Source organism: Diceros bicornis, chromosome 18 (assembly GCF_020826845.1).
Source record: "Diceros bicornis minor isolate mBicDic1 chromosome 18, mDicBic1.mat.cur, whole genome shotgun sequence".
Classification (NCBI taxonomy): domain Eukaryota; kingdom Metazoa; phylum Chordata; class Mammalia; order Perissodactyla; family Rhinocerotidae; genus Diceros; species Diceros bicornis.
In genome coordinates, this window is record NC_080757.1 from 1802770 (window position 1) to 1829357 (window position 26588).

General features: G+C 40.5%; 1 protein-coding gene across 6 annotated transcripts in view; it reads left to right on the forward strand.

Annotated features, from left to right (window-relative positions):
* Nucleotides 1-26588, forward strand: part of PRPSAP2 (phosphoribosyl pyrophosphate synthetase associated protein 2) — a 50271-nt gene that overhangs the window by 17847 nt on the left and 5836 nt on the right. For all 6 annotated transcript variants that reach the window (XM_058559567.1, XM_058559562.1, XM_058559565.1 and 3 more), the window contains 3 exons: nucleotides 7018-7073; nucleotides 17375-17523; nucleotides 25190-25260. In XM_058559567.1, the coding sequence (XP_058415550.1) occupies nucleotides 7018-7073; nucleotides 17375-17523; nucleotides 25190-25260 (276 nt within the window). The remainder of the gene's footprint in view (nucleotides 1-7017; nucleotides 7074-17374; nucleotides 17524-25189; nucleotides 25261-26588) is intronic.

Sequence of the window (26588 nt, forward strand, 5' to 3'; positions counted from 1 at the left end):
CATTCTAGTGGTTGTGAAGTGATATCTCATTGTGGTTTTGATTGATTTGTTATTTCACTAATGACTAATGATTTTGAGCATCTTTTCATGTGTTTATTGGCCATTTGTATGTCTTCTTTCAGTAAATATTCAAATCCTTTGCCCATTTTTAATTGGGTTGTTTGTCTTTTTATTGAGTTGTAGGAGTTCTTTATATATACTGGAATCTACACTCTTATCAGATACATGATTTGCAAATATTTCCCTCCATTCTGTAGTTTGTCTTTTCACTTTCTTCATAGTGTCCTTTGTTGCACAAAAGGTTTTACCTTTGGTGAAGTCCAATTTATCCATTTTTCTTTTGTTATTCATGCTTTTGCTCTTATATCTAAGAAAACGTTGTCAAATCCAAGGTCATTAAGATTTACCTGTATGTTGTCTTCTAAGAGTTTTATAATTTTAGCTCTTATATTTAGGTTGATCCGTTTTGAGTTAATTTTATATATGGTGTGAGGTGGGGGTCTAACTTCATTCTCTTGCATGTGGTGTCTAGTTGTTCCAGCACCGTTTGTTGAAAAGACGATTTTTTCCCCATTGAATGGCTTTGTCAAAAAACCCTTGCCAAGAAACAATTAACCCTAGATGTTTGGGTTTATTTCTGGACTCTCAGTTCTATTCCATTGGTCTATATGTTTATCCTTATGCCAGCACCACACTCAATTTTGATTACTGTATAGCCTTATAGTAAGTTTTGAAATTGGCTTTCAGTTCCATATGAATTTAAGGATTTGCTTTTCTGTTTCTGCAGAAAAGGGCATTGGAATTTTGATAGGGATTGCATTGAATCTGTAGATCACTTTGGGTAGTATTGCATCTTAATATTAAGTCTTCCAACCATGGATATGAGATACTTTCCATGTATTCAGGTTTCTTTAATTTCTTTTAGCATTGCTTTGTAGTTTTCAGTGTACAAGTCTTTCACTTTTCTTTGTTAAATTTATTCCCATGTATTTTATTCTTCGGATACTATTGTAAATGGAATTGTTTTCTTAATTTCCTTTTGGATTGTTCATTGCTGGTGAATAGAAACAAAACTGATCTTTGCGTGTTGATCTTGTACCTGTGACTTTGCTGGATTCATTTATTGGCTTTGATAGTTTTTTTGTGTTGTATGTGGATTCTTTAGGGTTGTCTAGTATAACATCATATCATTTGCAAATGGAGACAGTTTGACCTCTTCCTTTCCGATTTGGGTACCTTTTATTTCTTTTACTACCTTATAGCTCTAGCTGTTAGATAACCTCCGGTACATTGTTGAATCCATTGTTGAATAGCAGCAGTGAAAGTGTGCGTCCGTGTCTTATTCCTGATCCTAAGGGGAACGCTTTCAGTCTTTCATCATCGAGTCTGATGTTAGCTGTAGGATTTTCATAAATACCTTTTGTCATGTTGAGGAGTTTCCTTCTATTCTTAGTTTTCTAAATTTTTCTTTTTATTATTTTTATTTTTTTGTGAGGAGATCAGCCCTTTGCTAACATCTGCCAGACCTCCTCTTTTTTTGCTGAGGAAGACTGGCCCTGGGCTAACATCCATGCCCATCTTCCTCCACTTTATATGGGATGCCGCCACAGCATGGCTTGACAAGCAGTGCGTCGGTGCGCGCCCGGGATCCAAACCTGCGAACCCCGGGCCGCCATAGCGGAGGGTGCGCTCTTAACTGCTTGTGCCACCGGGCAGGCCCTCTAAATGTTTTTATCATGAAAGGGTATTGGATTTGTCAAGTGCTTTTCTGCATCAATTGAGATGATCATGTGGATTTTTTTCCTTCATCCTATTAACGTAGTATATAACAATGATTGGTTTTTCTCATTTTGAACCACTCGTATTCCTGGAACAAATAAGACATACTATATCATTTTAATCTAGTAATATTTGTTATTCTTTGATATGATAGCATTTTTGTGCCTTATTGTTTAAGACGCCTTTTTAAATGTTAACTTATAATGCAGTTAGCTATTTTGCTCTTTTAGGAACTGTTTTCCTCACATGAATTATTTCTGTCTTTAGTAACTTTTCCAGAGAACTCTTTTTACAATATTATATTTAAAAGATGGCAATTTGTAGATTTCTGAGCATCTTCTTTCTGTCAAGAGTACAGGCCTTCCCCATCCTCCAGCAATTAACGTAGACCCTCATTAGTGAAAATGAATTTAAGTATTTTTGAAAGAGAAAAATATAAAATATTCTACTTGTTTTCTTTAAAGTTATATACAAAAAACATACAAACTCTAATAAATTCAGAAAATAATATAGAATATAATTTACCTGAATATGATCCTCAGGTGAGAGAAAGAGAGGGTGAGTGAGCAATGGCAGATGTCTTGATGGGGGAGGAAAAGGAGGCCAGGCAGAGAGAAGAGTGAGAGGGTGAGCCTTGAGCATGTAGTATGTGGTCCAGTTAAGAACCATCTAGATAAAGACACCTATAGTTTTGGAAGAAATAGAGCAGTCGGTGTAGACTTTCATAGGCTGATGTTTACATCTTGTGATTTTGGGGGCAGTTTCCGCTCAAGGTGCCCGGTGTGTTGTGTGCTGACGTCTCGAGGCATAAATGGCAGTAGCGCCTCTTGAGAGGCGCCCTAGGCCTGGTGAGTCAAGACTGCAGCGCCCTCGTGCTGGTCCCGAGGTCAGGTGCAAAGCTGCTCCAGCGGCTCTCGTGTTGCCCTTGGTGTAGGCTCTGCCTCAGTACGAGGCTGCCTGCTGCTTGAGAAGTCCCATCTTAGGTTTTATCGTTGAAAACAAGTCAGGGTTGAACTCTCTCTTGTACTGTTTCTGGTTCAGCAAACTAGGGAAATGGTTGTTTGTTTTGATGGTGAGCTGACAGTGATAACTCCAGACATTCATAAAAATAAATCCTTCATTCATAAAAATAAATTAAAACAGACTATAAAAAATGAAATACTATAGGGAGATCACTGTTAAAAAGGAATTTTGTTCTCTTTGCTTTTCTGTAGTGTGCTTGTTTTATGCCTTTTGTTTTCATGTATTAGGGCTTCTGGAGCAGGAGGTAAATAGACCGTATTTTACTGCATCTAAGGTGCCATCAGTAAGGTTTACATTATTTATGTCATCAAGAAGGAAGAAAACACTGCCAATTATACTGTGACACAATGCCTTTATGTCACTTAGTGAGGCTGTTCTGCGAGTTGTGATGCTGACACTCTCCTGTGTGACAGCTCATACTGTTTCTCTTGAGGTCACTGGAATTGACGCACTCTGCTGGAGTCCTAGTCAGATGCTCATTGGCCTGAGACTTTGTCGTCTGTTGTGAGGGTTTGGCAGTTTCTCCTGCCAGCAGTTGTGTTGCTCTGCATGTGTTAGGCGTCCTTTTCAGGTTCACTCGTTTCACAACTCTACCTTTTTTAGGGGAGTCTTCCTTTCTTAGGGCTCATAAAGCATTTGATTGTTGCCTCGTGAGGAACCATGGAATTGTGGTCGTGCTTCCAGTGATGACCATTTGATTCACTAATGTGAGATTTACACCCTGCTGCCCTCTTCCCGTGTCTCTCTGCGTGCACGGTAACTTTTCCTTTTAATGCTGAATCATAGTGAACTCTTGCTGGAGTCATTTTAAATGCCGGTTAAACCCAGTGCATATAGAAGCGACAGTGCCTGTGACTCATTTGAAACGAGGGCCTGAGGAATGCCTCAGCCTCCTCCCCGCGTGTGAAGGGGTAACAAAGCACGTCGCAGCTGTTGTTGGGCCGACAGCGGCTGTAGGACACTACCAATTGTAAGACATCCAAGTTGTAGGCGTATTAAAACATGACCAAAAAATGGTTTGGGTGTTGATAAATATAGTGCATGTTTTTAAAAAATGACAAAGTATTGTAGTGATAGTTGTAGTAATCATTGGTCTGTATCAGGATTTTTTAAGGAAGAGAAGGGCTACAAGTGTAGTTTTATATTGCGCGTAGAGATCCCATCCTATCTCATCAATTTTTTAAATAGGAACTTTTAGAGTTATCCTGGTTCTGATTCTGGGGTTGCTTTTGTTTTTCCCAGTGTTCTTCTTAGTGTGTTTATATCAGGCCACTCTCATTATCACAGAAATGAGATATGTCAGGAAATGGAAAATGAGGGACAAGGGGTATGGCAGAGGAGTGTTGGGTGTGGGGCAGTTTGATTCTTTGTGCTTCCACATGTGGCCCTGATGATGTTTTCCCTTAATGCCTCAGGGGACAATTACGATAGAGTTTGGAAGTCAGACTTGTATGATGTGTAGTGTGTTTTTCCCCTCCACTTGATAATAAGAGTAATCTTTTCCTAAAAAGTGAAAATGAACATTTATGTTTATGATGCAGTGTAGGGAAATGCGTGTTTGTGTACAGACGTGCTGGCAGTCCTGCGACGGCCTGGCTTCCCTGGACCGCCACCCTGGTCCTGGGCCCCTCTGCAGGGTGGCCTTTGTTACCAGCCTGCTTTGTGTCCTGTATGCTCTCGGGTCTTTCTCTGTGTGTTTACCTCCTTGTTTGTAATACACAGTTAGAGATACTGATCTGTGGGGGCTTTTTAAAAAAAAAATTGACATATTTGCATTGTTCTGCAGCTTGTTCTTTCCTTTCTCATGCTGGTATCTGGAGGTCTTTCCCTGCTGGGATACATAGGTTTACCTCTTTCTTTGTAATGGCTACGTAGTATTCCTTAGTTTAGATCAGCGATGTCCAACAGAACTTTCTGTGACAGTGAAAATGTTCTGTCCGCCGTCTAGTACAGTAGCCACTAGCCACATGTGGCTACTGAGTCCTTGAAATGTGCCTAGTGTGACTAAAGAACTGAATCTTTCATTTTATTTAAGTTTAATTTAAATATAAATAGCTACGTGTTTAGATGTTTAAAGCACAAGTTTCAATGAGCCACAGTTTTTTCAACCATTTCCCTCTTGATTGGATATTAGGTTGTTTTACTTTTTCACCCTTTTAAGTGAAATATTTTATTTTCAAAAAATATTTAAGTAATGCTGCATTGAAAATTCTTGTACTTAACCTTTCTGAGTACTTAGATTAGTGTTTTTCTGAGATATATTAGGAAGTGGAATTGCTTAATTGGAAAGTATCTACATTTTTAATATTTTAATAGCTATTACAAAAATTGCAATTTTCTGAAAATTTAATATTTTAATACATATCGTGAAAATTCCAGTTATCAGAATGGATAGTATTAATTTACACTCCCACTAGCAGTGCATGTGATAGTACCTGTTTCCCCATGCCCTTAATTTTGCCAATTTAGTGGGCAAAACAATACTATATTATCTGAATTTTTTAGTTCCCTGATTTCTAGTGTGATTGGGCATCTTAGCATGTGTTCTTTTTGGGGGGTGCAGAATTTCCCCCATCTAAGATAGTGTTTTATCTTTTTGCTGTGGTGTTGGAGTTTCTGCATGCCATGTCTGGGTGGATCCTTTTTCCATTCATTTTGCTGGATACTCAGTGGGTCCCTCATTCTCTGGGAATTTTTTTTTCTATAGTTTATTTCATCCCTTCTTTTTTTTTTTATTCTTTCCTTTGGTAACTATTAGGTGTTGAAAATTTTGGATCTAGTCTCTATATTATTTAACTTTTTTATTATATTTTTTCAAGTTTTGTGTTCTCATATACTGCATTGTGGGAAAATCCTTTGGCCTGATGCCCAGGTTTGTTCTTCAGCTGTGTCCATTCTGCCATCAGGCAGCCAGCTGCTGAGTTCTTATTTGGACCATAATAACTTCCGCCTCCATAAGAGCTTGCGCTCTCTTTATGCCTATGATTTTCTGTTTTAACCCCTGAAGAGACAGTAGACCTGTTTTTATTAAAGAGTCCTTTCTTTTAAAGTCTCCTTTTATTTGCTTTATTAACTGTTTCCTTGATTTTTATTTATTCTCTTGGCTGGGTTTGGTGCTGTTTGATGATGTTTGATGAGGCAAGGAAGTACATAAAACCATTTAGAAAGACTTCCAGCAAAAATGAAGAAAGTGCGTAAATGAAAATAGTTTTTGCTGCCTTACTCCCTGATAGGGTGGGGTAAATTAAGCTTTCCTGGAGAGACACCTGATCCATGTGCTTATGCTAGATGTATCTATAATAGAATCTTCTTCAAATCAATCAGTTTTTTGTTCGTTTACTGAGTATTTACTTAATGCTTCCTATGTGCTAGGCATTGTCCAAGGTGTTAGATGTTATTAAGTGCTTATATTAAAATTCATTGATCTGCATAATTGTAGGAAGCAATGGGGATATATTTGAATGAAATAATACACTTTAATTGAAGTGATTGAATTTCAAGAACATAATTTGAAAATATTGCCCAGATGAAGTTGGAAACCACAAACCTCTGCTCAGCTTGAAACTGGCTCTGGCTTGTAAACTCTCAGAGGTTGATACTGGGTGTATCTTCAGGTATAATCATCACCAGCACAGATCACTTCAGATGTTCAACAGTAAAAGACTCCAGTGTAGACCGGTATTGCAGTTACTTTCTTAAGGGCTCTTGCTGTCTGGATGAAGCGGCACTGGGCTGACTGTCCTGTAACAGGTGGGTTTCTTTAGTCTGCCCTGACTGAGACAGCTTAAATCATGGTGTGTTTGGAGCGCACTAATCTGGAATTTGACGGTTACCTCAGATTCAGGTTGGGTGGATGTTGTCCTTGCACCATGAAATTACATGTAACTGGATTCATGAGAGGGCTTCCTGTTGACTTGATGAAAACGCCTTTATCCCACGTTATCAGTGTGTGCTGGCATCACTATTAGCCCTACGTTTTTCTTTAAAGAAGTCTGTGAGGCTCATACCTTAACAATATTTTTTTCCTAGGCAGGCATTTCTTCATTTTTCCAAAGGAGAAATTTACTTCGAACTTTTTCTGTCTTTGGAAAACTTTCAAGTGACCAGATGACATTTTTGAGTCTATCAAAATGTTCCTTTTTATTGAGTTCGCATGTTGCTGTGAATAGTGTTGTGGAGATGTGGCGGTAACCCCCCACCTCTTGTCTGTCCCAGATCCCAGACTACAGGAATGCGGTGATTGTGGCCAAATCTCCAGCGTCGGCCAAGAGGTAGGTGGGAGCTCTGACTGCTCCTCGGATCTGCCTCCAAGGATTGCATCCCCAGTCCGATCCCTGGCGCTCGGGATTCTGCCTCAGTGGTTCCTGCTGGTGTCCCTGATTTTTGTTCTGTGGATTGATAGTCTAAAAGATTGCCAACTCCATTTATTAAGTAATGATTTACTTTCCTCTTTTTATTTCAATCCCAGTCTGTGACTGCTAGTCGTGTGTCTTGACCAAAGCCATCCGAGTGTGGGGCAACCTGACCTAGTGCTTCCCAGATTGGCAGCCACCTGTCGTTGATCTTCCAAGCTGGCGTTTAAAATACTGATGAATATACTTTGTGGTGGTTTACTGCCTTTTATTCAAAAAACCTCAGTGCTTTATTAACAGAATTGTATCCAGCTGAGAGGACACTTATTGGTTTGTGTTAGAAGGTGACATTTTACAAAACTGAAACACCCTGAGGTGACGACTGGGGCAGTGCTGAGAATTACTTGTGACCTGGAGTAACTGATGAGTCCTTAAAATTGTGGTTGGGTTGAGAGGGTTTCAGATACTAATGTTTCCTGGAGAAGCCACTCCGTTGGAGAGGGAAAGAGCAAAATCCAATGTAGGAATGAAGTCTTTTTCCTAAAAAAGATCTTTTAAAATTATTTCCCACAATTGAATACTTTTGCTCACTGGACCATTGTTGAGTCCTGTGGAATGAAAAAAAGCATAGGTACCTCCATCCTGGGCCCACAGACTGTTACTATGCACATAGTAAGCTATTGATTTAAAAGGTATGACAGATAAGTAGTTTTCTATTATAAAATAATAATATTTTGTATGTTGGGTAAATTAAGTTGACATTTATGATGAAACCATGAAGTTGCCATGTCCTTAGAGCCAACCTCGCAGAGCAGGCCAGACTATGCCCACCCACACTTCCTTCAAGAAGCTCCATCATCGGAGTCTCACATTGTCCCTTGATTAAGTCATAGTAAACCATGACTCATTTTGGAATATGAATATTTTGAACATTTTTTCCAAGCATTTGTGCAAAGGCTGAATTCATTTTAATTTAGTAATTTATTTTCCTCTGATATACTTTTTTTGATTAAGGTGAAAATCATACAGCATTTTAAAGTGTACAGTTCACTGGCATTTAGTGCATTGACAATGTTGTGCAACTACCACCTCTCTCTAACTTCAGAACTTTTTCATCATCCCAGAAGAACACCCTGTGCTCCTTAGGTATTGACTCTCCATTCCCTTCTCCCCTCATCCCCTGGCAACCACTAATCTGCTTTCTGTCTGTGTGGATTTGCCTATTCTGGGTATTTCATATAAATGGAATCATACAATATGTGGCCTTTTGTGTCTGGTTTCTTTCCCTTAGCATAATGTTTTCAAGGTTCATCCATATTATAGCATATATCAGTAATTCATTCCTTTTGATGGCTGAATAATATTCCATTGTGTGGATATACTACAATTTGTTTATCCATTCATTCATTGACAGACATTTGGGTTGTTTCGACCTTTTGGCTATTATGAATAGTACTGCAGTGAACATTTGTGAACAAGTTTCTGTGTCGACATGTTTTGGTTTTTTGTGGATGTATACCCAGGATTGAAAATGCTGGGTCATATGATAATTCTGTGTTTACTGTTTTAAGGGACCACCAACTTGTTTTCCAGAGCAGCTACACCATTTTACATTCTCACCAGCAATGTACGAGGGTTCCAATTTCTCCACATTCTTACCAACATTTATTTTCTGGTTTTTGAATATAGCCATTCTAGTGGGTGTGAAGTGGTATTTTATTGTGGTTTTGATTTGCATTTCCCTAATAATTAATGCCGTTGAGCATCTTTTCATGTGCTTGTTGGCCTTTGGTGTATTTTTAGAGAAATGTCTTGTAAAGTCCTCTGCCCATTTTTCACTTGGGTTGTTTGTCTTTTTGTTGTTGAGTTGTAAGTGTTATTTATATATTCTGGATACTAGACCCTTATCAGATATATGATTTGCAAATATTTTAACCCATTCTGTAGATTTTTTCCTTTTCTCGATAATGTCCTTTGGTGCACAAAATTTTTTAATATTTTTGAAGTCCAATTTAGCTTTCTTGTTGCTTGTGCTTCTGGTGTCATATCTAAGAATCCATTGCTAACTCCAAGGTCACTAAAGTTTTACCCCTATGTTTTCTCATAATAGTTTAGTTTTAGCTCTTATATTTAGGTTGTTGATCCATTTTGACTTAATTTTTGTATATGGAGTGAGGTAGGGGTCTAGCTTCTTTCTTTTCCATGTGATTTTCCAGTTGTCCAGTCTTTTTTGAAAAGACTGTTCTTTCCACATTGAATGACTTTGGCACCCTTGTCAGGAATCAGTTGGCCGTAGATGTTTGGGTTTATTTCTGGACTCTCAGTTCTGTTCTGCTGTCTGTATGTCAGTACCACACTGTTTTGGTTACTGTAGCTTTGTGGTAACAGTCAGATCTAAACCATCAGAAGTGGGTGAAAGTGAGGGTGCTAGCTCCCTGCTGGTCCTCCACCGACATCAGGGTGGAGTGGCCTTGTTACCGCTGGGTGTTGGTGGAAGCCCTGAGTCCAGTAGGCCTTGTCTGATACCAACTCAGTGGGGAGGGAGAGGCACCTCTTTACTGCTGAATTGGGGTGAAAGTCCAGGTTTCACTCTCCGCTGGCAGTGGGGGGCGGGGGCTCATTACGTCTGAGTAGGGATAAAAGTCCCAGCTCCCTGCTTGGCCTTATCTTAAACCACCCCCTCAGGGGCTTTGGGGTGCATCATTGTAGCTGACAAGGGAAGAAGTATAGCCCCTCTACTTGGCCTTTGCTCATGTGGGGGAGGGGTGCAGCCAGTTTCTGTGGTGTTGGGCTGGAGAACAGTTATTGTCTTAAAGTTTTCTTTCTTTCTTTTTGTTTTTTCTGTGAGGAAGATCGGCCCTGAGCTAGCATCTGCCAATCCTCCTCTTTTTGCTGAGGAAGACTGGCCCTGGGCTAACATCCGTGCCCATCTTCCTCCACTTTATATGGGACGCCGCTGCAGCATGGCTTGTCTTCAAGTTTTCTGACTTGCGAGCCTGATCCTTTCTTGGTCCTTTGGCTAGAGAGAGTGGGCTTTTGTTTGGGCTTTTTTGTTTATGCCTTTTGGCATTTTGGGGTTGTCTACTTCTCCAGCTGCAAGCCTGGGATAATGAGGCAAAAAGAAAGCCCGGAGGATGCCCCTGCAAGTCATTCCTCTGGTCCCGAGGTCGCTAACCAGTCTGCTCTCTCCTCTCCACCAGTAGAGTCTTCTTCTTTTTATTTTTTTTGTGAGGAAGATCAGCCCTGAGCTAACATCCATGCCAATCCTCCTCCTTTTTTTTTTCTGCTGAGGAAGACTGGCCCTGAGCTAACATCCGTGCCCATATTCCTCCACTTTATGTGGGATGCCGCCACAGCATGGCCTGACAAGCGGTGTGTAGGTGCGCGCCCGGTATCCGAACCCAGGCTGCCAGCAGCGGAGCTCGCGCACTTAACCGCTACACCACGGGGCTGGCTCCCAGTAGAGTCTTCTTATGTTTGTTTCACATGTAATATCCAGGGTTTTAGTTGTACTTAGTGGGAAGAGTACTCTATCTTAGCAGGAGCAGAAGTGGCAGCAATGTATTTTGATAACTTTTTCCCACTAAATACCAGAAGAATATGATGAATTTTCTCATCCATCTGATGAAGACTTGCCCATCTGGGTAGGCTTCTGGTAACTTCTTTATTCCTCAGTTTACTTCTAACATCAAGTGTTGATGATGGATGGAGGAGTGGTAGCGTTTTTATCCCTGTGGTAGTCTTTTGCTCAGTTTCAGTACTACAGTGATGTTTGTCACTTATCCACTCAGACGTTTATTGAGAGCCTGTTGTGCTAGGTCCAGGAAGGCCAGGAAGATGCCCTTAGGGGCTTGTTTTAGTGTCGGACGTTTTATCTGCTGTTGTGGACTAAATGTTTGTCTGCCCCCAAATTCCTGTGTTGAAATCCTAGCCCTGAGTGTGATGGTGTTGGGAGGTGGGGCTTTCAGGAGGTAATTAGGTCATGGAGGCGGAGCCCTCAGGTATGGGATTAGTGCCCTTATGAGAAGAGACACAAGCGCTTGCTCTAGCTCTCTGCTCTCTGCTGTGCGAAGATAAAATGAGAAGATGTCTGTCTGCAAACCAGGAAGCGGGCTCTCACCAGGTGCTGATCTGCCGATGCTTTGATCTTGGACCTCTAACCTCCAAAACTGTGAGAAATACATTTCTGTTGTTTAAGCCACCCAGTCTGTGGTATTCTGTTACAGCAACCAGAACTGACTAAGACATCGACATGATCACTTTTGATCTTCTCTACCTAGGAGATCAGCATTTATTGTCTCTCACAGTTGAGGAAACACACCCAAGGAGATGAAGAGACTTATCCAAGGTGATTCAGCTGTATGTTCTTTTTTTATAATTTTATTTATTTATTTTTTCCCCCCAAAGCCCCAGTAGATAGTTGCATGTCATAGTTGCACATCCTTCTAGTTGCTGTATGTGGGACGCAGCCTCAGCATGGCCAGAGAAGCGGTGCGTTGGTGTGCGCCTGGGATACGAACCCGGGCCGCCAGAAGCAGAGTGCGCGCACTTAACTGCTAAGCCATGAGGCCGGCCCAGCTGTATGTTCTTTACTGTAAGGTAGTAGCACAACTTAATTGCTTCTTAGAGTGCTTTCCACACCAGTGATTATGAGATTTGGGTGTTGGCGAAATATGATTGTGGTTGACTTGCCCATTCACTCGGTCTTCACTTGGTACGTATGTGAGTGCCATTCCATGCTGTTGTGGATAGAATGAACTACCTCAGTTTTCTCAGGTGGCGAGCAGCGCATACGTCCCTCCTCTCCCCTGGAGCTTGCTGACTGCCCCATGTGCTGTTTAGCCAGTGGGTCCTTAGGTAGATTGGAATGAAGGATCCAACCTCTTTTTGTTCCCAGCTTCTGTAATTGAGTCCACGTAGGTTACACTGCATTAAATAAATGTTTTAGGATGGAGATGGTTGCTACAAAAGGCTAAATAAGTTTTGTAAGGATGAGGTAATAGTATAGTTATGGCCTGGGAGTTTGGTCCCTGCGTTGAAAGTGTTGTGAGAGCTCTGTGGTCAGTTGCATCTAACGTAGTGAAGTTGATTTCGTGGCTGTCTGCATCTCCTATAGCTATGTTCTGGTGATTTTATTTTATTCTAATGCCCTGATTTGCACATGTATCTGGAGTTAGAGCTTGAGATGGCACTTTCTGGCTTAGCAACATGCCGTTTTTGTTGTGATTGTTTCTAGCTTCCTCCTCCAAGTTTTTCATTTGGTACGTAACCTTAGAAAGCTGTTAAAGTTAGATTAAAAGACACCTAGGCAGCAGCAAGATAGTTAAACTAGCAGTCAGAAGACATGGGCTTCCAGTTGTGGTTTAGCCAGTGTTTGTGAGAACCCTGGTCAAGGCAGTCACAGCAGGCCTCAGCCTTCTCATCAGTGAAAGGAGGATAATACCTGCTCTGCTTATCGGACAGAGGTGTAATAAGCACCAAAGAATATAGGGAAGGATTCCAGCAGTTAAATACCACTATGTGGAGCGGTGGTGGTTAGTGCCCTTAGAATTCTGAAGTTACTGTTGAGTAGGTCTAAATGTGCAGCTATCGTTATGGAGTTCTTTGACAATGAGCAGTTGTTTTGAATAAAAGAGGTCATCTGAGAATATAGTGTTGCTTTAATAAGAAGCGGAACTTGCTTTAATGAGTTGTTTGGGATTGTTTTCACAGAATAACTGAATAGAAAAAAAAAACTGAGATCCTGTGTCTTGTTCTGACTCATGATGTAAATTGAATTAACCCTTATAATTGTACAGCCAGGAGCAAGATGAAGTTACTTTGGAATTCCTCTGTGACTGTTAGTATATAAAACAATCTGAGCTACAGGAACCATCCTGGTTCTTTTTGGAAGCAGGTGGCAATTCAAGTTACATGACTAAGTGATACAAAGTATCCAGAAACTAACATCAGCGTGCAGGTAATGATTTCATTTATCTTGAAAGTATTGCATTTTGTAGAGGTTGGTAGTATTAAAACAGCATCATTCTGGAAATTGGCAGACCTCTAATGAAAAGACCTCCTTAGAGGATAACTAAGAGGTCAGTTCTTTTGACAACAGTCTTGTCTGCACAGCCATCTTGAATTTGAAGGAGGAGCTACTCTCTGTGTGCCAGTCTCCATGAGGTTAGGATGGGGTGGAAGCTAGTGAAGACTCTGCCATGGTATTTGTCTGAACATTTTTTCCTCTGAGAATTTCTTTAAAAACTATTTTCGATTTTTTTTAAGGATGAATTTATGTAAATACTACATCTTAAATCTCAGGATATTTAGCAATTTTTATTAAAATATTCTCCCTCTTGATAACTCTCCCTCTTTTTCCTAAGTAAAAATATTAACACACACACACACTTTTCTGTATCAGATTATGCAGTACAGTTCTGCTCCTGTGAAGCCTTACTGTCTTTTCCTTGGAAATATGAATTAGATTCATCACAGATAGGGCCAGATCAATAGATGTTTCCTTATGCGCATTTGAGATTTTTTTTTTTAATACCACAGAAGACTTAACTGTGTGCTGCGTAATGATAGCACACTTTCTGCTGAGAGGCAAAATGTAACTTTATAAGAAAGTATCATGGAATAGAAAGATTGAAGGATGAATTTAAATCTTTTGAAATAATTACTAACAGTATAACAAAGCTTTCCTTAGTTGTATAGTACATACAGGAAGCCTGGGTAGAGGGTAGGTTTCTATTCCCACTAGGACACAGTATTTAGTGTTTTCAAGTGCCCTGCTATTCATGTGGCATTTAAATACCTTGGCTGTGTCTAGTACAGATAGTACACATGGGATTCAATTTAATCCCTAAGTTAAGACCACAGCCCAGTGTTTTTAGCTGTTCTTGTGAACTGTTAGGAACTTCTTTTGAATTTTTGATGTTTGAAAACCAAGATTGGGAGAACCTTTTGGATCCTTAAGCACTTGAACATTTACTGTGCATGTGGTGCCAAAGGTAGAAGAAAGAGTTTACCCCAGATGGCTTCAGTGGTGAATTCTGTCAGACATGTAACGGAGAAATAATACTGATCGCACATAAAATCTTCCAGAAAATTGAGGAAGAACAGATACTTCCCAACTCATTTTATGAGGCCATCATTACCCTGATAGCAAAGCCAGACACAGATATTAGAAGAAAAGAAAAACAGACCAATATTCCTCATGAACATAGATGAAAAATTCTAAGCAACATTTTAGAAAATTGAATCCAACAATATATAAAAAGGATAATATACCATGACCATTTGGGAATAAACTGAAAAAGGAAAACCATATGATTATCTCAGTAGACTAAAAAAGCATTTGACAAAATTCAATTTCTATTCCTGATAAAAACTTTAAGCAAACGAGGACTAGACGGGAACTTCGTTATCTGATAAGAGATATCTATGAAGAACCCACAGCTAACATCACACTTAATGCTGAAAGACTGATTGCCTAAGAACAGGAACGAGATGAGGATGTCTGCTCCCCCTGCTTCTATTCAGCATTGTACTGGAGGTTCTGAATAGTGCAATTAAAGAAAGAAAGAAAGAAAGAAAAAGAATCCAGTATGGAAAGGAAGAAGTAAAGCAGTTCTAATTTGCAAGTGGCATGATTATTTATGTAGAAAAATCTGATGAAATATACAAAAATGCTATTAGGACCGATAGATCAGTTTAGCAAGATTGCAGGATACAAAATCAGTATACAAAAATCAGTTGTATTTGTATACCAACAATGAACAATGGGAAATTGAAATGAAAAATAAAACCAAATAGCATCAAATTAAGTGAAAACTTATGGATAAATCTAAGATGTTCAAAACTTGTACTCTTAAAAATACAAAACATTGCTGAGAGAAGTTAAAGGAGACCTAAATGAATGAAGAAAGGTACTGTGTTCAGGTCAAAAGACTCAGTATTGTTAAGGTATCAGTTCTCCCCAAATTGGTCTATAGAATTGACACCATCTCAGTCAAAATGTGAGCAGGGTTTTTGTAGAAATTGACAAGCTGATTCTAAAATTCACGTGGAAATGTGAAGAACCTAGAATAACCAAAACAACTTGGAAAAAGAACAAAGTAGGAGCTCTAAGACTACCTGAATTCAAGGTTTATTATAAAGCTAAAGCAATCATGATTATGTGGTATTGGGATAAAGATAGAAAAACAGATCAGTGGAACAGAACAGAGAGTCCGAAAATAGACCCACATGTATCTGGAATATTGATTTTCAACAAAGGTGCAAAAGCAATTTGATGGAGAAAGGATAGTCTTTTCAACAAATGGTGTTGGAATAATTGGATGTTCATGTGCAAAATAATGAATTTTGAGTCCTATCTCATATCATATACAAAAATCAACTAGAAATGAATCATGTACCTACATGTAAAACCTAAAGCTATAAAACTTCAAAGGAAAACAGGAGAAAATCTTTGTGACCTTGGTTTAGGCAAAGATTTCTTAAATATGACACCAAGAGTGCAATTCATAAGGGAAAAAAATGTTAAATTGGACTTTATCAAAATTAAAAACTGCTCGGGGCCGACCCTGTGGCTTAGCGGTTGAGTGCGCGTACTCCGCTACTGGCGGCCCGGGTTTGGATCCCGGGCGCGCACTGACGCACCGCTTGTCGGGCCATGCTGAGGTGGCGTCCCGCATACAGCAACTAGAAGGATGTGCAGCTATGATATACAACTATCTACTGGGCTTTTGGGGAGAAAAAGGGGAAAAAAAAGGAGGATTGGCAATAGATGTTAGCTCAGGGCTGGTCTTCCTCAGCAAAAAGTGGAGGGTTGGCATGGATGTTAGCTCAGGGCTGATCTTCCTCACAAAAAAAAAAAAGAAAAGAAAAACTGCTCTTCAGAAGACATTATTAAGAGAATGACAAGAGAAGGCACAGATTGGGAGAAAATATTTGTAAAGCATTTTTGTGATAAAGCACTTATATTTAGAATATATAAAAAGAGTTCTTGAGATCTAACAGCCCATAAAAGTTAACAAAAGAGAAACAGATCCTTTACCAAAGAATATATATGAATTGCAAATAAGCACATAAAAAAATGTTCAACACCATTTATCACGAGGGAAAATCAAATTGAAACCACAATGAAGTACCACTGTACTTCTTTAGAATGGGTAACACTGAAATGACTGAGCACAACAAGTGTTGGTGAAAATGTGGGGCGACTAGAACTCTCATGCATCGTTCATGGGAATGTAGGATGGTGTCACCACTTCGGAAAACAGTTTTGTCGTTTTTTAAGGGGTTAAATATATGCCTACCATGTGACCTAGCCATTCTACTCTTAGGTGTTTACCCAGAGAAAAGAAAGCGTATGTTCATACAGAGGTTTGTACATAAATGTTCATGGCCGGTTTTGTAATAGCTTAAAACTGGAAACAACCCAAAAGTCCACAAGTAAATGGATGAACTGTGATAGACCCATAAAATGAGATACTACTCAGCAATGTAAAAGGGATGACCTGTTGATGTACAGTATAACATGGATGAAACTCCAAAACATTATGCTGAGTGAAAGAAGGCCGAAAAAAGACTACGTATTCTGATTCTACTTATGAAATTCTAGAAAAGGTAAAACTGTGGTAACAGAAGGCGGATCAGTGGTTGCCTGGTGCTGGTAGGAGAAACTACAGAGGGGCACAAGGACACGTTTGGCAGTGATAGATATGCCTTGTCTTAGTTGTGCTGGTGGTTGTACAGGTGTATACATACATCAGAGCTTATGAACTTGTACAGTTTACATATGTACAGTTTGTTGTGGCTCAGTTACACCACAGTATAACTGTATCTCAATAAAGCTGTTAGAAAATGGATGCTTAATACTTGGGGCATATTTACTGCACTTTGTCTCATATGGCTGGTTCTCACTTTTAAGGAGGTAGATAGGTAGAAGGAGCAATTACAAGTGAGGAAACAGGCTTAGAGGAGGTTGGTTAGCTTAGTCCTGCCCACCCAGCTGACCAGTGCAGACTAGGGCCATTGTCGCCTGCTGCCAGAGGGTCGGCAGATCTCCACGTGGGTGTCCTCCTGGATTCTAACACTGAGGTCATTTTATTCTCTTTTGTCACTATTCCTTTGAGAAGCTATGTTTTATTTATGTTCTGATGTTTCTCCCATAGCTGTTAACAGAAAACAGGTGGTATGCGGGTTCTGACCTGTCTGATGCTCTCCCTCAGGGCACAGTCGTTCGCCGAGCGCCTGCGACTGGGAATTGCGGTGATTCACGGAGAAGCGCAGGACGCCGAGTCCGACTTGGTGGATGGCCGGCATTCCCCGCCCATGGTCAGGAATGTCGCTGCCATCCACCCCAGCCTGGAGATCCCCAGTAAGTGTACTGGCCCCTCTCTCTCTCGATTTCCTCTTTGATTTTAAGGCTGGGTTAATTTTTTTTCAAATGTGAATTACATCTTCTCTTTCCGTGTTTTAAGTTGGCAAAACAGGTAATACCTTTCCTGGCCTGGTTGTAACAAATGCACTTCTGATGGCCGTGTGGATTGTAGAGCCTCCTAGAAGATCATAGCAAGACCTATGAAAATGTTCAAACTATTTAACCTCAGATCTGGTACCTCAGGGCACTGCATTCATTCACTCAGTAATATATCCTAGAGTATAGTTTAACATACGCAGAAAAGCTTTTTGTGCACAGGGTTATTCACTGTAGTGTTATTTTTAATGCAAAATATTGGAAAAGTCTAAATGGTTTACCAGAGGGTAGAGCTTGATCAACTATGTTGTATCAATACAACTAATTATTCAGCCCTTTGAAATAATTAAGACTATTTGGAAATGGGAAAATCTGTGGAATATATCTGAATAGGCAGAATACAAGAGTTTATACCTATCTTTGTGCAAGGACCAGGAGGGAAGAGGAAGAATAAAAATAGTTGTGATGGGGTAGTAGAATTATGCATGGATTTATTTTTGTTTTTAAGAAACTTGAATAACATCTTTAAAAATATTGCCTTTATTTGAGTCTGTTGGAGAGGAAAAACTTTTCCTCTGCCCTCTGTAGGTTTAGTGCTTAGAGGCCTGCAAATGAAACTGACAAAAGACAGATTAGCAAGAGAAAGACAGATTTTGAGAGTTTAGAATTTGGGGCTTGTATATCATCTTAATAGGGCAAGGGACAGGGGAGAAGGGAACTTACAGAAAACAAATGACCTCTTAATAGAGGAAGTGGGGAGGAGGGAAAGGGCACTTATGGGAAAACAAATGACTTTTAGGAAAGATAAATGGGACCCTTAGGAGAATAAATGGGAGATGTGTTAGTTTTGTGACAATGTCTGTTTAGATGTGGTGCCAACTTCTAGTCTGGGTGATAAGAGCCAGTCTTCCCTGGTTGTTCCTAGGAGGGGATTTATGGCAATGGAATTCTTTTGGGAGGCTCTGCTTTTAAGCAAATCAAGGATGTCAGGAACTCAGATGCCTTTTGCTCAAAATAATTTTTATGCCACTGTGGTGTATTCTGGACCCCTTAATGTTCTTGCTTTGCCTAGGAGTTTGCTCATCTGTAAATAGAGAAAACTTCAGAGAAGGAGATAGTGTACTGGGATAGCCGTGAAGGAGCTGAGATTGCAGTGAGCCATGTGGATCTTGGTTAGCTGAGGTGGGGATAGAAGGCGTCCAGGCAGGGGTTAAGTCAGGGTGCCAGGACAGCCTGGAGGGCAGGAGGACAGGCTCTGGAGGCCAGGGCTGGGGTGTGTGTCTGGCCTGGTGTGGCCAGGAAGGGCACCACCCTGACTTGTGGAAGGTCCTTGGAGGGAAGAGATAGGGATAAGGTGCAATATTCTGCTGGAGCAGACGGGGAGATTTTGAGTGCTAGTTAATATGCTTGCCTTATGAAAGGCAGTTGTCAAAGGCTCTGGAGCTGGGGGCAGTTAGGGCGGGCTGGGTGTCTTCAGAAGTCCAGGCCTCCGTCAGTGTTGGGGTAGGTTGCAGGGAAGAGGGGCAAGACATAGGGTGGCCAGATGTGGGCGGCTGGTGGAGGTAAGCAGCTGCACCATGGAGGGCTTTGCTCTTGGGCTGCACTGTCCACACAGTGGCCGCCGGCGACGTGTGGCTCCTACCCACTGGAGTGAGGTGAGTGGGAGGTGAGGCGTGCTGGGCCTGTAAGGACATGCACTTGATGTGAAAACCATAACGTGAAAGATCTCATTTATCAATTTTTTATTGATTACGTGTTAAAATGATATTTTTTATAGATTGGATTAAATAAAATAAATAATTAAAATTAATTTCACCTGTTTCTTTGTGCTGTGGTAACGTGGCTACTAGAAAATTGAAAGTTACATGCGTGACTTACATTTTGGCTCAGTGTGCACCGCTGCTGTTGGGGAGTGGTGGTGGGCTTGCCCAGCTCAGAAGCCTGTGGTCTTCCTGTTCCTCTCTTGGCTCTCTCCCTCTCCAGCTGGCGGCTTAACGAGGAGGGAGGGCTGGGGGTGGAGCCAGTTCAGGATTTGTGCGTGAAGCTTTCCACTCAGGGCTGGGGGCCTGCGATTGTGTGTGCACTTGTCCCTGCCTCGTGCTCCAAGGCTGCCGGGCGCTCAGGCCTGTGGCTGGCCCTTTGTTTCAGAGCCCGTGCCGCGCAGTAAGGGACTCGTGTCAGGACCCTCAGCGGGCTGTTGGGACGCGCCCTTTCCCTGAGCGTGGAGGAGGCGCGTTCCCATTTGGAGGTTGTGCAAGCACATGGGCTGAGTTCAGGAACATGTTAGCAACCTTTAGGTGAGCCAGCTCCTTTGTGTCTTCTGGTCGGTGGCTTTACGTGGGTGCTAGCTAGTCGTTCCTGGGCTGCAGGAACAGAGCTCCGTGTTCCCATCTGAAGATATGGGGATGGACTGTAATCTGAGTGCTCTCCCACATTCCATTATCTACTTATCTGGCCTTATGTTTCATTCACGATTTTACCTTTTTTTTTTTTTTTGTGAGGAGGATCGGCCCTGAGCTAACATCTGCCAATCCTCTTTTTGCTGAGGAAGACTGGCCCTGGGCTAACATCCATGCCCATCTTCCTCCACTTTATATGGGAGGCCGTCATAGCATGGCTTGACAAGCGGTGCGTCAGTGCGCACTCGGGATCCGAACTGGCGAACCCTGGGCCTCTGCAGCGGAGCGCGTGCACTTAACTGCTTGCGCCACCGGGCCGGCCCCACGATTTCACTTTTAATTATAATGTTTCTGTGTTTATATTTTGACTCAAGTAATGTTTACTAGAGGACTTGTGAGGGAGTATACCAGAATTTTAGTTTCACAGATCCTGAATATTAAATGTTTTTGCACATTTGATGGCTTGACAACCTATATATAATGCTTAAGTTATAGCAAATAGGTATATGAAGGGAAAAGAAAGCATTAGTCCCATCGCATCTCAGATACGTATTTTTTGTGTGTGTGTGTGAGGAAGATTAGCCCTGAGCTGACATCCGTGGCCATCTTCCTCTACTTTATATGGGATGCTGCCACAGCATGGCTTCACGAGCGGTGCATTGGTGCGCGCCCAGGATCCAAACCTGCAAACCCTGGGCCACCGCAGCGGATCGTGCGCACTTAACCGCTGCGCCACTGGGCTGTCCCCTCAGCTATGTATTTTGAGGTTTTGACTATATCAAAAAGATTTTGATATTTAGCGTTAGACTTAAAAAATTATTTTGTATCTTCTGGTTTTTTATAGATGAAAAATGTCAGCTAAAAAAGAAAATAATAAAAAATACTTTTTCAGAATATAAACCTAATATATAATTATTTAAAATATTATAATGCATAAAATTTAGAAGAAAGTAATAATCAGTGCTTAATTCCACTGTTCAGAGACATACGTACCACTTTTATATATTGGTGGGCCTCCTTCCATCTCGTCCTTTCTGATTTTCATAGACCTGTGAGCTGTACTGATTACATAATTGTGCACATTGCCGTCTTTGTCCAGCTGTGTAATATATCTTTTCCCAAGTCATTAAAAACTTTCATAAACGGCATTTTGAATGGCTCTGTAACATCCCATCTTATGGATGTGGCTTAGACCACCCAGCTGGAGTCTGACTGGGTATTTATGTTTTCTCCTGTTCTTTGCCAATATAATATTGCAGCAAACATATGTGGGTAAAAAACTCTTTCCATACTTTGGCTTATTTCATTGTAAGTTTCTAAAAGTGAGATTAGTGAGTCGAAAGGTATGACTGTTTATATGGCTCCTTGTCAAATTGATTTCCTAAAGGGCTACACCATCATACTCTTTCCCCAGCATAGGGATGGGGGTCAAGTGCCTGGGAAAAGGAGTGTTGCAAATGTAAAAAATTACTTCAGTTCTGGCATTTATCTTGCTTTGTTTGGTTTTACATTTCTGTCCCCTCCCCCCACACCAACCTAGGTTCACATACTGCATTTGATTGTTGTCTGTCTCTAGTCTCTTAATCTAAAGCAGTGGTTCTCAGCTAGGGGCGGGGGGCGGGGGGATATTGTCCCTTGGAGGACCTTTGGAAATGTCGGGAGACATGTTTTGATTGTGACAATGGAGGGGGGTGCTACTGGCATCTGGTGAGCAGAGGGCAAGGATGCTGCTAAACGTCCTGCAACACACAGGACAGCCCCCCAACACAGAATGATATGGCCACAGTGTCGGTGGTGCTGAGGTTGAGAATCCCTGATCTAGAGCAGTCCCTCTACTTTTTTTCTTTACGTGGCATTGACTTTTTCTAATAAATTGAAGTGAAAGTCACATAACATAGAATTAACCATTTTGAAGTGTACGGTTCACTGGCATTTTGTACGTTCACAGTGTTGCACAACTACCATTTCTTTCTGGTTTCACACTTTTCATCACCTCAGAAGAACACTCCTACCCACTAAATAATCACTCCTCATGCCCCCTTCCCCTATCCCCTGGCAACCACTAATTTGCTTTCTGTCCCTATGAATTTGCCTATTCTGGACATTTCATATAAGTGGAATCATACAATGTGTGATCTTTTGTGTCTGGTTTCTTTCACTTAGCATAATGTCTTTGAAGTTCATCCAAGTTGTTGCATGTACCAGTTCTTCATTCTTTTTGATGGCTGAATAATATTCCACTGTATGTATATGTCATAATTTGTTTATCCATTCATCCATTGAGGGACACTTGAGTTGTTTCTTCCTTTTGGCTATAATGCTATATGCATTCATGTACAAGTTTCTTGGGGACATATGATTTCATTTCTCCAGGGTCTATACCTAGGATTAAAATTGCTGAATTGGGCCGGTCCCGTGGCTTAGCGGTTAAGTGCATGTGCTCCACTACTGGCGGCCCGGGTTCGGATCCCCGGGCGTGCACTGACGCACCGCTTCTCCGGCCATGCTGAGGCCGCGTCCCACATACAGCAACTAGAAGGATGTGCAACTATGACATACAACTATCTACTGGGGCTTTGGGGGAAAAAAATAAATAAATAAAATTAAAAAAAAAAAATTGCTGAATTGTATGCTAATTTTACATTTAACTTTTTGAGGAACTGCCAGACTGTTTTCCACAGCACCATTTTACATTCCTACTAGTAATGTACAAAGGTTCCAGTTTCTCCACATTCTTACCAACATTTATTTTCTGATTTTTTGATTATAGTTATCCTGGTGGGTATGAAGTAGTAGTTCATTGTAGGTATTTTTTTTCCCCTTGGTGAGGAAGATTGGCCCTGAGCCAACATCTGTTGCCAGTCTTCCTCTTTTTGCTGGAGGAAGACTGTCCCTGAGCTAACATCTGTGCCCACCTTACTCTATTTTGTATGTGGGACGCCGCCACAGCATGGCTTGATGAGCAATGTGTAGGTCCGTGCCCGGGGTCCGAACCCACAAACCCTGGGCCATCGAGCGCGTGAACTTAACCACTACTCCATCAGGCCCGCCCAGTTCATTGTAGTTTTGATTTGCATTTCCTTGATGGTTAATGATGTTGAACATCTGTTCATGTGCTTGTTGGCCATTTGTATATCTTCTTTGGGGAAATGTCTGTTCAAATCCTTTGCCCATTTTTAAATTAGGTTGTTTGTCTTTTTATTTTTGAGTTGTAAAAGTTGTTTATATATTATATATTATGAACACTAGACTCTTATCAGATGTATGATCTACAGATATTTTCTCCCATTCTGTAGGCTGTCTTTTAACTTTCTTGATAGCGTCCTTTGATGCACAAACGGTTTTAATTTTGATGAAATCCAATTTATCTATTTTTTTAATTTGTTTGGTGTTGTATCTAAGAATCCTGTGCCAAATCCAAAGTCATGAAGATTTACCTCCTGTGTTTTCTACTTAGAGTTTTATAGTTTTAGCTCTTATTTTTAGATCTTTGACTCATTTTGAGTTGATGTTTGTATATGGGTATCTAGTTTTCCCAGCACCATTTGTTAAAAAGACTTTTCTTTCATGGAATAGTCTTGACATTCTTGTCAAAAATCAATTGTAAGTGTCCATTGATGGATGAGTGGATAAAATGTATAAAACAAAATAATTTTATACACAGACACAATGGAATATTATTAAGATATAAAAAAAAAAGGAAATCCTGCCTTTTGTGACAACATGGATGGACCTTGAGGGCATTATGCTAAGTGAGATAAGTCAGAGAAAGGTAGATACTGTATGATCTCACTTATATGTGGAATCTAAAAAAAAAAGCCACACTCATAGAAACAGAGAGTAGAGTGGTGGTTGCCAGGGGCTAAGGGGTGGAGGAAATGGGGAGATGTAGGTCAAAGGGACAAACTTTCAGTTAGAAGATAAATGACTTTTGGGGATCTGATGTACAGCATGGTGACTATAACTAACAATACTGTATTATGTACTTGAAAGTTGCTGAGAGAGTCGATCTTAATGTCCTAACCACAAAAAAATTGTAATCATGTGAGGTGACGGATGTATTAACTAATCTTATTGTGGTAATCATTTTGCAATATATACATGTATCAGTTCATCACATTGTACATCTTAAACTTACACTGCGTTATATGTCAGTTACGTCTCAATAAAGCTAAGGAGAAAAATCAGCTGCCCATAAATGTTTGGGTTTATTTCTAGACTCTCAATTCTAATCCATTGAGCTGTGTCTCTGTCTTTATGCCAGTTCTGCGTTGTTTTGATTAATATAGCTTTGTAATAAGTTTAGAAATAGGGAAGTGTGAGTCTTCCAACTTTGTTCTTCTTTTTCAAGATTGTTTTGGCTATTTGGGCTCCTTTCTATTTCCATATGAATTTTAGGATCAATTCATTTCTGCAAAAAAAAGCAGTTTGTATTCTGATAGCGATTGCATTGAATCTGGAGATCGCTTTGGGTGGAATTGCCGTCTTAACAGTATTAAGTCTTGCAGTCCATGAACATGGGATGTCTTTCCATTTGTTTATGTTTTCTTTAGTTTCTTTAGCAGTGTTTTGTAGTTTTTGGTGTGCAAGTCTTTCACCTCCTTGGTTAAATTTATTCCTAGGTATTTGATTCTTTTTGATGCTTGCATAAATGGAGTTGTTTTCTTTATTTCTTCTTCCGATTGTTCATTGCTGGTGTGTAGAAACACAAGTGATTTTTGTGTGTCGATCTTGCCTCTTGCAACTTTGGTGAATTCATGCATTAACTTTAGTGGTTTTTTTGTGGATTCTTTAGTATTTTCTATATGTAGGATCATGTCATTTGCTAATAGAGATAGTTTTACTTCTTCCTATCCATTCTGGATGCCTTTTCTTTCTTTTTCTTCCTAATTGTCCTGGCTAGCACATCCAGTGCAGTGTTGAATAGCAGTGGTGAAAGCGGACATCCTTGTCGTGTTCCTGATCTTAGGGGGAGTTTTCAGTCTTTCATTAAGTATGTCGTGAGCTGTGGGTTTTTCCTAATTGCCCTTTATCAGGTTGAGGAAGTTCCCTTCTGTTCCTGGTTTCTTGAGTCTTTTTGTCATGAGATGTTTATCAGAGCCTTTTTAAAGGCTTTGGTTTACTTTTTAATATATAAACTTGTGTGTATGTGTGTTTTATTTGACCAGTGCTGATTCCTAAAGAAAAGCCCCCAATCACAGTTGTTGGCGATGTGGGAGGAAGGATCGCCATCATTGTGGTATGTAGACCTCTTTTATTATTATTAGTTGTCATATATACCACTGTTATTCTGTCGACTTATTTGTTAATTATGTGGGGATAGTGGTATGGCCAGGTAAGTCTCATTTAAATTGGTGCCTTGTGCTAAATCTTTACTTTAGTCCAAAAATTGAAAATTATCATTAGTTTATTAACAAATTGTAACTAATTAGTTAAATATTGTATAACTGTTTGTCATAACATGGGAAATTGTTTTATGATCAAAGTAGGGTACAGAATTGATTATAACTGTTTAAACACACATCCTCTCACACTTCACAAAACCGGTGCACAAAAGGAGTCCCTTTAGTGCCACGTATTTTAAAGAGGAGTCAGATGAACATGTGGGGACTCACCGCTCAGCTTGGCACAGAATGTTGTAGAGCAGCCTCGAGACCACCTCGGGGCTTTTCCCTGGTCTCCCTTCTCTCCCCCCGAGGCTGTCACTAGCCTGAAGGTCGTCATTCATGCCCTTGCCTGTCATTACAGTCCGCCATGAGTGCATGTGTCCCTAACACTATATTGTTTTGTTTTACTCATTTTTGATGTTTATGTAATAAAGTCTTTGTGTACTTGGTGACTTTTTGTTCCACACTGTTTTGAGGTTTCTCCAGGTAGTAACATGTAGTTGTATGTTTTCACTGCTGTATGGTGTTCCATGGTATAACTGTTACACAACTTTTGTGTATCTGTTCTCCAGGCATTGAACATACAGGTTTTTTTAATTTCCAAATAATGCTGCTTGGAACATTCTTGCACCTATTTTCTGGTGCATTCATGGAGGACTTGCTAGGTGCCTGGGAGTGGAGTTGTGGGTCTGAAGGTATGCCCGTTCCCAACATTACTAGGTGGTGCCAAATTGCTCCCAAAGCGGTTGCACTGGTTTTCAAGCTTCCCTGCTGGGGACCCCACACTCTCCTCAGGGCTTGTAATTTTGTTTGCCCCTTTTTCAAGTTAGGAAATCTCTGATGCCATCCTACAAGGTAATAGCTGTCCACTAATTTGTTCCTTAACTAGCAAAATCTGTAGTGACAAGATGCTATAATTCATTTGCACTTTTTCCCCTTTCTACTGCATCTGCATTTAAAGGAAAGAAAACCTTTTTATGTTGAAGTCATTATAGATTCATAGGAAGTAGCCAAGAAAAAAAAAAGTACAAGGAGGTCTTGTGTACTCTTTACCTACCTTCCTCCTCCTTGCTTAACCGTGGTGCCATAACATAATCCAGAAATTCATTGCCATGATCCACGAGCTGCTTCAGACAGCACCAGTGTTGTGTCTGGTGTAGGTATATGCAGTCTTACCACG